This window comes from Scyliorhinus torazame, chromosome 16 (genome assembly GCF_047496885.1).
Source record: "Scyliorhinus torazame isolate Kashiwa2021f chromosome 16, sScyTor2.1, whole genome shotgun sequence".
Taxonomy (NCBI): domain Eukaryota; kingdom Metazoa; phylum Chordata; class Chondrichthyes; order Carcharhiniformes; family Scyliorhinidae; genus Scyliorhinus; species Scyliorhinus torazame.
In genome coordinates, this window is record NC_092722.1 from 36702767 (window position 1) to 36717529 (window position 14763).

General features: G+C 43.4%; 1 protein-coding gene across 2 annotated transcripts in view; it reads left to right on the forward strand.

The window, feature by feature from the left end:
* The window catches only part of capzb (capping actin protein of muscle Z-line subunit beta), a 218120-nt gene extending 212074 nt beyond the window's left edge, over positions 1-6046 (forward strand). For both annotated transcript variants that reach the window (XM_072478261.1, XM_072478262.1), the window contains one exon: positions 5316-6046. Coding sequence is in view for 1 of the 2 variants with exons in the window: in XM_072478262.1 (XP_072334363.1) it covers positions 5316-5403 (88 nt within the window). In the remaining variant the exon portion in view is untranslated. The remainder of the gene's footprint in view (positions 1-5315) is intronic.
* The last annotated feature ends 8717 nt before the right edge of the window (positions 6047-14763 follow it).

Sequence of the window (14763 nt, forward strand, 5' to 3'; positions counted from 1 at the left end):
TTTTTTTTAATAACCCGCACATTCCAATTTTTCTTCCACGATAAAAGTCCACGCCTCATCCGCCGTCTCAAAGTAGTGGTGCCTCCCTTGATATGTGACCCACAGTCTTGCCGGTTGCAGCATTCCGAATTTTATCTTCTTTTTGTGAAGCACCGCCTTGGCCCGATTAAAGCTCGCCCTCCTTCTCGCCACCTCCGCACTCCAGTCTTGGTATACGCGGATCACCGCGTTCTCCCACTTACTGCTCTGAGTTTTCTTTGCCCATCTAAGGACCATCTCCCTGACCTTAAAACGGAGGAGTCTCACCACTATGGCTCTAGGAATTTCTCCTGCTCTCGGTCCTCGCGCCATCACTCGGTATGCTCCCTCCACCTCCAGCGGACCCGCCGGGGCCTCCGCTCCCATTAACGAGTGCAGCATCGTACTCACATATGCCCCGACGTCCGCTCCCTCCGCACCTTCAGGAAGGACAAGAATCCTTAGGTTGTTCCTCCTCGCGTTGTTCTCCAGCGCCTCCAGCCTTTCCACACATCGTTTATGGTGTGCCTCGTGCATCTCCGTCTTCACCACCAGGCCCTGTATGTCGTCCTCATTCTCGGCAGCCTTTGCCTTCACGACCCGAAGCTCCCGCTCCTGGGTCTTTTGCTCCTCCTTTAGCCCTTCGATCGCCTGTAATATCGGGGCCAACAGCTCCTTCTTCATTTCCTTTTTGAGTTCTTCCTCGCAGCGTTTCAAAAACTCGTGTTGTTCAGGGCCCCATATTAAACTGCCACCTTCCGACGCCATCTTGGTTTTTGCTTGCCTTCCTTGCCGCTGCTCTAAAGGATCCACCGCAATCCGGCCACCTTCCTCTCCTTTTTCCATCCATATCCGGGGGGATTCCCTTCTGGTTCACCGCACAGTACTTTTAGCCGTTAAAATTGCCGTTGGGGCTCTTATTAAGAGCCCAAAAGTCCGTTACACCGGGAGCTGCCGAAACGTGCGACTCAGCTGGTCATCGCCGCACCCGGAAGTCACCAACACAAGACTACTTGCATGCCAAACAGTGGAAGCAGCATGCGATAAACAGAGCTAAGTGATTCCATATCCAACGGACCAGATCAAAGTTCTGTAGTCCTGCCGCATCCATTCTTGAGCAGTGGACAATTAAACACATACAGGGAGAGCAGTCTTCACATATTCTCAACCTCCAGGCTGAGGGAGGCCAGCATGTTAATGCAAAAAACAAGGCTGAAGCATTTGCGACCATCTTCAAAAAAGTGAATGGTCTAGTGCAGCACGGTGGTGCAGTGGTTAGCACTGCAGTCTCACGGCACCGAGGTCCCAGGTTCGATCCCGGCTCTAGGTCACTTTCCGTGTGGAGTTTGCACATTCTCCCCTTGTTTGTGTGGGTTTCGCCCCCATAGCACAAAGATGTGCAAGGTAGGTGGATTGAGCATGCTAAAATTGCCCCTTAATTGGAAAAAATGAATTGCATACTCTAAATTTTTTTTTTTTAAGGTGCATTGTCCATCTTGGCCTCCTCCTGCAGTCCCCAGCATCACAGGTGTCAATCTTCAGCCAGTTTGATTCACTCCATGTCATATCAAGAAACAGCTGAAGACACTGGATATTGCAAAGATATGAGCCCTGACATCATCCTGGCAAAGTACTGTAGACTTGGGCTCCAGTACTAGCCCTTAGCTAAGCTGTTCCAGTACAGCTACGGCTAGTTATTAATGTGAAAAATTACCCAGGTATTTTGTGTCCACAAAAGCCAGGACAAATCCAACCTGGCCAGGTACAGCTCTGTCAGCCTCTTTTTGAACATCAGCAAAGTGGTGGAAGGTATCATTGACAATGCTATCAAGCGGCACTTACACAGCAATAAGGTGTTCATTTATGCTCTTTGGGTTCCACCAGGGTCACTCAGCACTTGACCTCCTTACAGCATTTGTCCAAAAATGGATAAAAGCAGGGACTTGGGTGACTGCCCTTGATATCAAATGAGCATTTGACCGAGTGTGACATGAAGGAAGCTCTGCAAAATTGAAGTCGCTGTAAATCGGTGGTGTCGGTAAGGTGGTTGTGGTTGTAGAGTCCAATTACCTGAGCTCCAGGTCACCATTGCAGGATTTCCTCAAAGTAATGTCCTATATTGGCTGCTTCAACAATGGCCTTCCCTCCATCATAAGGTCAGAAGTGGGGATGTTCGCTGTTGATTGCATGATATTCAGTACCGTATGCGACTTCTCATACTGAAGCAGTCTGTGTCCATATGCAGCAAGACCTGGGCACCATTCCTTGTGCAGCTCTTGTGTACAAGTTGCATTAGAACTCGCATCGGCATTTGAGGCAGCAGGTAATGCATATTAAAGCAGGGTGGCAGAGTTATAGGTGTCCACCTTTGTGTCTTCGATTTGTATTTAGTACAGAGAAATAACTTTAAGGTCCATTATATATGGCTGCTAGGGGTATTAAGTGAAATAAATTCAGACAATTTTATTCATGGTTGAATTATTGAGTCCTCAGCATATTGCATTCATTCTGACACTGCTAAATGAATCCTGCAAAAGGAATGCAGGAAATACTATTCAGAATATGCAAAGAAGAAGTCTTGCATTGAGATATGACTATGTGAAGTGTAAACCCTTTCTATGCTTAACAGTGAGAATGACCTTGAATAGCTGCTTGCTGTTGCATGGCAAAAGTGAAAAGGCTGCTTGGTGGAATCAATGTTACCAATAAATGAGTCCAATTGAAAGAAATAAAACCTTTACACGCGAGCTTATTAGTTTGGGAGTTCCCAGCATGGTTTGTTGTGCATGTAGTGGAACTCAACAGACACTAATTTGTGCACAGTGTTTGGTTTTCAAAGACGCAGCATAATCAGTAAATTATTATCCTTCATGATATTCATAAAGGCCCCACCTTCTTAACCTTGCCCCTCGCCTGAGGTGTGGTGATCCTCAGATAAAATCACCACCAGTCAGCACTTCCCCTCAAAGGGGAAAGCAGCCTGTGGTCATGTGGGATTATGGCGACTTTACCATACCATTATCCTTCATGATTGACAACTATCCCATTTTTGAAACAAATTTTCTTTGTGTTCCAAAGCAAATGATATTTGTGTAGCTAATTCTCCTCCTACACTGGTATTCCAATGGCTACTTTATCAATAAAAATATTTGCTGTTGGCTTTTGACTTTTGAATGCCTGTGCACAGAAACCTCATACAATTGAAACAGTTATACTTCTGCAGACATGCATGCACCTAAGCTCCTACACCAGTATATGTTACTGCTTCATACACCAATCTGCTTCACTTATCCTCTTGTTGGAATTCATGCATTTGATCAATATACATCATAATCCCTAAACACTCTTCCTGTTTCATGATTGCTTTTACACCAGCCTTCCATTTCTTTGATTTCCTTGTTTTAAGCTATTGTCATTTTTGGTCTAAATGTCTCTAAAATGTTCAAGAACTGCAGTAGTTAATATCAGGTCATTCTTGTCAGCTGCAGATGTGTACAGCTGGTGTGTTTAGTGCTCAGGATACAAGGTTTTTTTTAATCACTTCTGTTGAAGCTCCTCTCCTGAAAAGGGGAATTCCAACCGTGTGTCTACTCAGTATCAATCTTTGATTTCCAAAGGAAATTCCCTAGCATTAGTCACGGTTGCCGTGCAGTCAGACTTTTTTAAAGAGCTGATTGGAAAAGTACAAGGGCAATCTTTTTTCCTTTCTTTAAAAGAAGTGTTGTTCTTCAAACTGTTAAAACTGTACTGCGCGGACCAATGCTAACAAGTGTTCCAGAATGTGTTCCCTACTGTGCTTTGTCAATGGCCCTGGGATTATTGTAAACATTCAGAGAAAATACAAGATCACTGATATTAGGGGGCTGTCACTTTGGGGTGGAGTTCCTTTAGTCTCTTCATCATTCACATCTTGTTCAAGTTGCAACTAGTTCAGTATGATGATGCTTGAGTGTTTGAGTGGCAAGTATTCAGGAGGCAACATGCATGAGTAAACTGATCACTTTTCAGCTTCACTTTTTCAATGATAAAGGATCTAGCTGTAGGTCCTTTTCAATGATCAAGGATCCAGCCGTAGATTAGTGTGAGGCAAATCACACACGGCCAATTTTGATATCTCCATTTGAAATGTTATCTTGAATTTACTGCCTAATTTGATGAGATTCTTAAAACGATTCAGTTTGAATTGGTTTAGGTCAGTGGTGCGATTTAAATTTACTTGGTGATTTGGAATCTTTTAGTAGCAAAAGTAGTTCTGTAACTGGAATTAGGTAGAATGAAATATCTCCGCTTGATGAAGCAAACTTTAGAAGATGCAAATAATTCATTTTTCCATTTTTAAAATTCAAACTCAAACTCAAAGTTTAGTGGGAAAGTTTAAATCTGGGAAATTCCAGCATATGTTCCAGATTCTACTGGGACAAATAGCCTGAATAAGGAATTTGACCAAACTTTCTGTAAAGGGAGTAAGATAACACATTCTTACATCATGATGGAATCAATTCACTTTCCATCAGTTTCTACAAATCCTCATGTTGCTCATTAACAGACCCCACAATACCTCCAGCAATTCTCCTGTAGGTGCAGTGGACTTGACATCTTGTGTGAGCTCAGATGATGATCAATAGAATCTAATAGTTTCTACATCGGAGCTATTAATTCTAAATAATCAATTTTCATCTATCTTGACCTTCCCTTTACAGTAAGTTCAGTCAAATTTCTTATTCAGGTGATTCGCCCAGTCTTTGCAGAATCAGTCTAAACAGTTGGATTTGCTAATCTGAAACTAGACAGCCATCATGCATCCTACTTTCCAGTTCCCTCTTCTGTAGACATGCTGACATTTACAAGATTTAAATGTTTTCACTAAACTTTCAGCTTTAATTTAACAAAGGACCTTAAAATGGGCAAGTAAACTGTTTGCATCTTCTAACGTGACCTTCTTAAAGAAAAAAGCTAGCCCAGTTTCATGTGATACTTTAAGAATGTACTGTATTCTGCTTTAATGGACACAGTACAATGTAAAGGTGGGATTTCTTTCAGAAAGAAGGAATGTATGCCTCCGCAATCTTCAGGACTTGAAGCGATGACAAAAAAGGAGGTTGGAATTCAGGGAGAATGAAGCAGCTAAGCTGGTGGCTACAATCAGCCTATAATCACACCGTACATCTATGGTGGTGCCACCATTCGTCATCCATGTTGTTTAATCTTTAAAATGACCGAGTTATTCTGCAGATTTTATTTTCATAGCAGACTATTGTGCAGCCCTTTGCCAAACTAACTGTTCCTTTGTTTCGCAGGTCTGTGGCGTCACTTGCAGACAGATCAAGCCAGGAAGCTCTGCTAACTAATCTGGCTGAAGCTTTGAAGAAAAGACAGCAATCTTAATGATTCTTCGAGCTAACTGACAAAAGCAAAGCACCGTCAGTTTTGGTTACATTATTTTCTTACATTTCTTTGGTTCAGTTTAATTTGTCCCATTAAAATTTGCCTAAACTACTCTACACGTTTAAAAGCCATTCTAACCCTGTCAAAATTGTATAAAATGCTGTTTTAGCTTGTTAACCTAGCTCATTCTACACAAAGGCTTATTTCACAATCAAACACGAGGAACAATTACTAAAAGGCATCTTTATACTTTCATTTTTATTGGTCACAATGGTTAAACACAACCCCAACTTGACAATGTTTTTTTTGTTCAGACACTGGTTACATTTCTGTAAAGCAAGGACCTGAAATTGACCTGCAGACAACTATGGCAAAATGACTCACTGGAGCTGAAAGTTATACCAGTGGATAACTTTCCAAGGAACAAGGGTTGTATGTTCAGTATTGTACTATAGAAAAGATGTGATATAAACTGTCCTGAAATTCTACAAGTTCTAACATATTTGCCTTTAAGGTTCTCCCGTGTCAATATTTTGAGGAATGCAAGGGTTTTTTTTTTGTAAAGCTTAAAATTGAAATGTACATCTTGTACTTGAGCCTCCAAGCTAAAAAAATAAATAGAACTAGTAACTCATAACAAGCAGCAGTTGTGTGTGAATCCTGTTTCTTTTCAGATCCATATTAAACTTTTTTTTAAAAAAGAAACACCGGAACTGCAATCAACCATTAAATGAGACAACACCTCTGATATTGTGTACAGTTTTGGGTCTCCTTCACCTTGGTAAGGATAGACTGATCTCTGGGGTTGGCCTGTGAGGAGACTGGGCCGGTATTCTGTCGGGCTGGGGTGAAACCAAGGGCCAAAGTCTCAGAATAAGAGGTAAACAATTTAAGATTGAGATGAGGATTTTCTTCAGACAGAAGAGGGTGATCTTTGAAATTCTCTGCCCCAGAGACTGTGGAGTCTCAGTCATTGAGTATGTTCAAGACTGAGATCGCTAGATTTCTACATATTAAACATATAAAGGGATATAGGAATAGTGCAGGAAAATGGCGTTGAGGTGGAAGATCAACTATGATCTAGTTGAATGGCGGAGCAGACTCACTGGGCCAAATGGCCTCCGGCTCCTATGTTCTAACCCCTTGAATCTGCTCTGCAATTCAAACTGATCCTGGTTAATTTGTATCTGAACTCCATTTACTCCCCTAAGCTTCGCATCTGATGCCCGTGCCTAACAAAAATCCATCAGTATCAGTCTTGAAAACTCCAATTGTCCCAGTATCCATAGATCCATTTTTATACTGACCTTTCTGTGAAAAGGGTTTAAAAGCTGTCAGTGGCTCAGTAATACATCACGGCAACACTTAAGATGCCAAGTTTATTCCTTGACTTATGCTGAATCAATTTCAATCAGGAATGTTATAATTGGTCTCTATCTTTGGAGGGTTAATCCTTCCTGCTCCTAAGCACCACAGTGACTCCTGCTGCTGTGTGTGTTAGGTACAGGTAGGATCAGGTCTGACTGAGAACCCCTTCCTCCATGATCATGTGGCTTTACTGATACTTATTGTCCAGCATCCCCATATGAAAAATATCTATTTGGGCAAATCCCAAGGGTAATTAGTGCCAGTGCAGAATAATCTCCCTTTAGTGTTTTGACTGTGGGATAATATCGAAGCTTCTTACTTTTTGAAATATTTTTCACATTCCCATTGATCCCCCTAAACTTTTAATCAAACCCCCGCCCCTCTACATGCCTTCTAATTCCACTTCTTTTAAAAATCATAAGCCCATTCAGCCTCCTACCCCAGTTTTCTCTTCTGAAGATCCTTGACTCTCTCAAGGTCATTCACACGCCAGTGTTTTATGCAGGTGGCAGCTATCCATGTGAATGTGTTGACAGGTAATTTCTAATTATTTGAAGCCAATTCAATGTTTTGAATTTTAAGCTTTTGTTGCATGAACATCACTTGAGTCCTAATGATGTGCATCAGTTTGTTATAGCAGATTGCATCTACAAAGGTTAAGGGGCAGCTCTAGAAGACTCGCAGTTACCCTGGTAACGGCATGGTTGCTGTGTGAACAATTATTAACAAATCCAGCAATAAGCCTAGCAACAGTTAAGAGCCATAGCACACTTGGCTTCATGATTTGAAGCATTCCATATATTCTCATTTCTTTTTTGAAAAATATTTTTTTTGGAATTTTAACATTTAGTAAAAAGATTTATATAGCTAACAAAACAGCGCCATTGCCAAATACATAAATGAAGAAAGAAACAAGGCAATAATAGTTGCGTATACATCCATACTAAAGGTTGTCACTTTACCTGTGACCAAGGTTCCTGTGCTCACATTCTGTTATTTGCATTCATATTTACAGTCCTCGTCCGAACTCTTGATCTTCTTTACATGTGCACTCGTTCTGATTTTTTGGAGGAGGGGGGGGGGGGGGGGGGGAATCCTGTTCCCCGATTGTGTTCCTTTTTTAAAAATAAATTTTAAGAATACCCAATTCATTTTTCCAATTAAGGGGTAATTTAGCATGGCCGATCCACCTACCCTGCACATCTTTGGGTTGTGGGGGTGAAACCCACGCAGACACTGGGAGAATGTGCAAACTCCACACGGACAGTGACACAGAGCCGGGATCGAACCTGGGACCTCAGCGCCGTGAGGCTGCAGTGCTATCCACTGCAACACAATGCTGTCCCCGTATTGTGTTCTTTAGGGAGGTTAGGATGATCCTTCTGTCTGGTTTTCCACATGCGGTGGGGGGATCTGTGTGCACCCTGGGCTTATGGCCTGCTTCCCCGTCTCTCATCAGCACATGAGCTCCCTTCTGTCCCAGCGGTGCTCCTGTACCCCCCCCCCCCCTCTTTATGCCCCTCTTCCAATTTGCACCTCACAAAAGGCCACCCAGAACTCCGAGACTGGGGCAGACCAGGTGTGGTTGGCCGGGCTCCTGCATCAGGCTAAGTCTGGCACAAGAGGAGGTGGAGTTGATCCTGTGCAGTGCTTCGATCCAGAGTCCTCCCTCCCCCTATCTCTGCCCATCTCCTCCCCCCATTTCCGTCTGGTCCCATCTAGTGGGGTCCTGACCTTTTCTATAAGTCATCTGTAAATGTCGCCACATTTGTCACCCCCCCCCCCCCCCCCCCCCCACAACACCACTTCAGCCCTACCATTGTGTCCATGAGTGTGTGTTCGGGTAGCTGGGAGAACGTTCTTGTCTCCTTGCGGAGAAAGTCGCGCAGCTGTCGGTATCTGAGCCCGTTCCCTTTCGGGAGTTGAAACTTCTCCGAAAGTTCACCAGTCTATAATCCTTATACTTATCCTTTACTCCGTGTCCCTCTGACCTCCCTGTATGTTCCAAATGTGGTGTTCGTCTTTGCTGGTGTGAACCTATGATTGTTACAGATAGGGGCCTCTATAGACAAACCGCCAAACTTGACACCTGAACAGGTTCTAGGTATTAAGTGTGGCCACCACCTCTGGGCTCCTGGAGTGAGCACCCCGAGGGGCATCCCCATGTAGGAGGCTTCCGCCATTCATATCAAATCCGCCTCTGGATCCTTCAGCCACTCCCTCATCCTCTTTGCGTTTGCCTCTCAGTAGTAGAATTGGAGGTTCGGTAGGGGCCAGGCTTCCCATGTGCTGCTCTTGCTGTACGATGGTCTTGCGTATCCTAGGAACTCTTCCTCCCCAGACAAAGGCCATAATTAGTTTGGCGAACCTGGTGAGGAAGGATTTGGGGATAAAGATTGGGTGTGATCTGAATATGAAGAGGAACCTAGGTAGGACGTTCATTTTGGCTGTCTGTACTCTTCCTGTGAGTGAAAGAGGGAGTAAGCACCATCTTTGCAGGTCCCTCTTCACCTCCTCCACCAGGCTGGTGAGGTTCCACTTGTGGATCCTCGTCTAGTTGTGCGCCATTTGTACCCCCTGGTATCTGAACTTGGTTTGGGTCACTTTAAAAGGTAGTCCTCCCAGCTCCGCTCCTCCTTCTCGGGGGTTCACTGGGAAGATTTTGCTCTTTCCCAGGTTGAGTTTGTAACTGGAGAAGACTCCCTGAGGAGTCCCGTTATCTTTCCCATGTTGGCCAGGGGGTTTGAAATATAGAGTAGCAGGTCATCTGCATAGAGCGAAACTCTCTGCTTCCTCTTTCTCAATTTGAATTGTTTTTTGGAGCAAGCAATAAGATGGGTTATGGGTTTGTCCTGTCCGCTTTGCACATTGGCTTTGTAACTTTAAGGATGGGATAAAAGATTGTTTTTATTTTAATCTGTTCTTAATATCTGATCTGTTCCCTATCTGGGGACCAAATATTCAATTAATTTTTGGGACAGGGGCTTGCTCCTTCCACTGCAAGAGAAAAAAAGATGTTATACAACGGTGAGTCAAGCATTTAAACCCCACTTACTGTCTGCTTTTAGTTATGGCACAGAAGGAGGCCATTTGGCCCAGAGTCCATGTCCTATTTTTCTGCCAAAGCATTCAAAGAATAAAGTTATTGCAATATATTAACACTTGATTAATTACTTTAAAAGAATTTCAAGTCTTACTTTTCAAAGTTTTATTTGCATTTTGTCTCCATCAATATAAATCTGAAACAAACCACTGATACTGCACGCATACAAAGTGCATCATTGGGATCGGCTGGTGTGACACTGTCTCCATTTTTCTATTCTGCTCACTCACTCTAATTGCCTCCCTCCAAACATGCAGGACTGTTTTCTCAGATCCAACTCTAATATTAAACCCACTGACAAGTTGAACAGATCTCTACCTTGTGATGATTGAACGCAAACTCTTGACGTCTACCTCCTCCTCCTATACCATGGTACCCCCACTACCTAACATCCAGTCATTGTTTCCCAGACTGTCACTTACCTTCTTTGGAGATTTCTAACCGTCAGTCGGCCCCCAACCCCACATCATTAGCCATTGTGTTGGTGATATTCTGATAACTCGGTCAGTTTCCTAAGTTTGAAATTTAGGTTCATGTTTCAAGTGGAGCTTTCCAACATTGCTTGATCCCTTTCTGCTTCCAGCTTGTGCGCTAAAGATGAACCTTTTCTACCTCCTTTGCAAGGTCTAAACAGAATGACTTTTCCTTGACTTCAGTCACTTTCTCCAATTAAAAGGTGTTGCCATGAGAACCTGCATGGAACCTAGCTATGACTGTCTTTTTTATGGGATACATGGAATATTTTTTGTTCTTGTGCTACTTAGCTCTTTACCATTTTTTCTGGTACATTGATGGCCACTTGAACAGAACTTTTACTCCTCCATCCTCTACCCAGACAATCTGGAGGCTTTCTGTCAGGCTGACCGAAAAGACACCACCACTGACAGTATGGTACATACTGAATCGATAGATTGTGTGATTAATTCCTGTCGGGGAATGCACAGCCTTCTAGCTGAAAAGTGAGAGGGTAATTGATTGGGCCGAGTGGAACAGGATCTGAATTGGCACCTGTAGATTATTAATATAAGCAGATAGAGACAGGCAAACAGAATACAGAATTTAAACTACTTTATTTGCCCCATTATTTAGATCCTGCCACCTAACCCACGCAGGTTATATTTCTGACAGCTACACAGCAAATATTAGTTATTTTACATAGATGGTGTTCTTTTTTTTTAATAAACATTTTATTGAGGTATTTTTTGGTATAACAACAATACAATAATCAACGTACATGAAACTATAAACATAGTGCAAAAGCCCTCTCCCTCCCTTACAGGTCCCACCTTTATTAACTCCCTATTCTAAGCTCAACTAACCCCCCCCCACCCCCTCTTTCTGCTAACGAGATTAATTTTCCGCGAAGAAGTCGACAAACAGTTGCCACGTCCGCGCGAACCCTAACAGTGACCCTCTCAAGGCGAACTTGATTTTCTCCAAACAAAGAAAGCTAGCCATGTCCGATAGCCAGGTCTCCCGAATTTGGGGGCTTTGAGTCCCTCCAAGCTAATAGTATCCGTCTCCGGGCTACCAGGGAAGCAAAGGCCAGAACGTCTGCCTCTTTCTCCTCCTGGATTCCCGGGTCTTCCGCCACCCCGAAAAGCACCACCTCTGGACTCAGCACCACATTTGTTTTTAACACCGTGGACATGACATCTGTAAACCCCTGCCAAAATCCCCTAAGCTTCGGACATGCCCAGAACATGTGGACATGGTTCGCTGGTCCTCCCGCACATTTTGCACACCTGTCTACCACCCCAAAGAATCTGCTTATCTGGGTCACTGTCAGGTGAACCCGGTGAACAACCTTAAATTGTATCAGGCTGAGCCTGGCACATGTTGTGGACGCGTTGACTCTACTCAACGCGTCCGCCCATTTACATTAATGGTGTTCTGATAACTCAGTGAGCTGCATAAGTTTGGAATTTAATTTAATGTTTAATAACTTTGTCCAATCTGCTGTGTGATTCTATCATTTTCACGTTCCTTTTTATCTCTCTTTTATGTGGGATTTCCAATATTGTGTGACAGGCCTGTCAACACAACCTTGTATATCTTGTCTATGGAGATTAATCAGTAATGTTTGAATAATATTCTAGCGGGGACCTGTCCTTCTAGGTCTGTAACAAGGAACAATTCAGTAATAAGGAGTGATTAGAGATAGTAAAGGAGTGATGAAAAACTACCTATTAATTTGTACTTAATTTAATAATCTTTATTTGCTGCCTCACGGCGCCAAGGTCCCAGGTTCGATCCCAGCCCTGGGTCACTGTCCATGCAAAGTTTGCACATTCTCCCTGTGTCTTCATGGGTCTCACCCCCGCAACCCAAAAAAGATGTGCAGGGTAGGATTGGCCATGCTAAATTGCCCCTTAATCGGAAAAAAAATTGGATACTCTAAAATTATTTTTAGAATCCTTATTACTAGTGTCACAATTAACACTGCAATGAAGTTACTGTGATAATTCCCCTAGTAGCCACACTACGGCGCCTGTTCGGGTACACTGAGGGAGAATTCAGAATGTCCAATTCACTGTACAAGCACGTTTTTCGGTACTTGGAGGAAAACGGAGGAAACCTGCGCAGACACGGGGATAAAGTGCAGACTCCGCACCAGACAGTGACCCAAGCTGGGAATCAAACCCGAGGTCCCTGGACCTGTGAATCAACTGTGCTACCGTGCTGCCACGCGGCATATAGGACCTGGGTTCGATCCTGGCCCCAGGTCACTGTGTGTGGAGTTTGCACATTCTTCCCATGTCTGCTTGGGTCTCTACCCCACATCCCAAAGATGTGCAGGATTGGTGGATTGGCCACGCTAAATTGCCCCTTAATTGGAAAAATCTTTTTAAAATTGTACTTAATTTAGTTTTTAAAATTATATACCAACCTTCTGTTTAGACAAATGTACCTGGTATAAACGATGGATGCCTTTTTCTAAATGAGGCCAATCGATAGTTTGAGAGTTGTTTAATTTTATCTCTCTGAACGTGTTCAATACAATTGGGTCTGTGTTGCATTGATCAGCTAAGCACATTCCTTTGTATAAAAGGTAGAATGTGATGAGCTGTACCCTTTGGTTCTAGTTATGCTGACAGAAGACAGACAAGTGATGCACAGGGACTACAAAGCAGCAGGGTAAAGGAAGACGACAACTGCATATTTTTGTGAAAGTATTAGTCACTCGAGACTTATCAGCAGACAAAGTCTTATTAAGCAGCTCCAACGGGTGTTAAGACTCTGCTCCTTCTCCTGTTCTGTAGGAAAGATGTTGGAAGCAAATGATGAAAGATTTCTGAAAGGCTGCTTGTAATGGAGATGTAAGAACCTTGTACTCCAGCTGTGCTTTACATTCCTCTTAACAAATGAGCCTTTCACCTGCACCCTCATTGACTTAAGCATACAGACACACCACACGAGTCATTTAGACAGAATGCGCTCCCATCCTGTTAAGTGGCAGTGACCATTTATTACAAAATTGAGTCCACTTGTCGCGAATAGATCTTTCGTGTTCAAGTATCCACATTTTATAATCAACTGAGATCCATGTTGTTAAGCAAGATTTAAATCTTTGTATCATTGGTGTGCAATTAATAGTTGCAGAATGTTCAGCCAGGCACTAACTTGTTTATACTGCGTGGCTCCAACTTGTAGTTCTGTCCAGGCGAGAGCTTTGCATATGCATGATTGCGTGTACATTCCTGCAAATGGACACCTCATTCTCCACAATTCAAAATGCACCTTTTACTGCCCAATATCTAGGCAGGTGATTGTAGCACCTGATTACCTTTATTTGTTATGCAGTTCAGCTGTAGGGTGTTGGGGTGGCACGGTAGCACTGTTGCTTCACAGTGCCAAGTACCCGGGTTTGATTACCGGCTTGGGCCACTGTGCGGAGTCTGTACGTTCTCCCAGTGTCTGCGTGGAATTCCTCTGGGTGCCCCAGTTTCCTTCCACAAGTCCTGAAAGAAATGTTTGTTAGGTGAATTGGATATTCTGAATTCTCCCTCAATGTACCCGAACAGGTGCCGTAGTGTGGCGACTAGGGGATTTTCACAATAACTTCATTGCAGTGTTAATGTAAGCCTACTTGTGACACTAAGATTCTTATTATTATTGTAACCGAGAACAAACTCCTAAACGACCCTCAGCCGAGCCGTTGTTATCTCCAGCCTCAGCTGTTTCAATGCTCAGACCAAAACAGAATACTGTAGAAACTGGAACTCTGAAATAAACCAGACTATGGTGGAAAATTAATTCTCAAACGGCGTAAAAACCCATCTGGTTCACTAATGTCCTTCAGGGAAGGAAATCTGCCATCCTTACCTGGTCTGGCCTACATGTGATTCCAGATCCACACCAATGTGGTCGAATCTTAACTGCTCCCTGAAACGGCTCATCAAGCCACTGAGCAATTAGGGATGGGCAATAAACCTGGCCGAGCCAGCAATGCCCACATCCTATGAAATGGAAAACGGTCAAGCAGTATTGTTGCTAAGCATCCAACACTCTTCTGGCCAACTTTTTAAAATAAACCACCCATAAAATTGAGCTTACCAAATCTCTTGCCCCTTTCATCCTTCACCAATGTGTTGGCTGACCCACATTGACAGCCAATCCATCAACACCCCAATTTTAAAACACTGATTCTCATGTTCATCTCTGTCTATGGCATCACCCCTTCCCTTTCTCTGTAACACTTCTATCCCACAACACTCCAAGAATTCTATCTTCCTCCAACTTTTGGTCTCCTGTGCATCCCTGATCCCCTCCACCCCAGCAATGGTGGTCATACCTTCAGACGGCTCGTTCTAAGCTTTGGAATTCAACCCCCCCACTCCCCCAATTCCTCTGTCCCACTATCTTCTCCTTTAAAACGCTTCTTAATC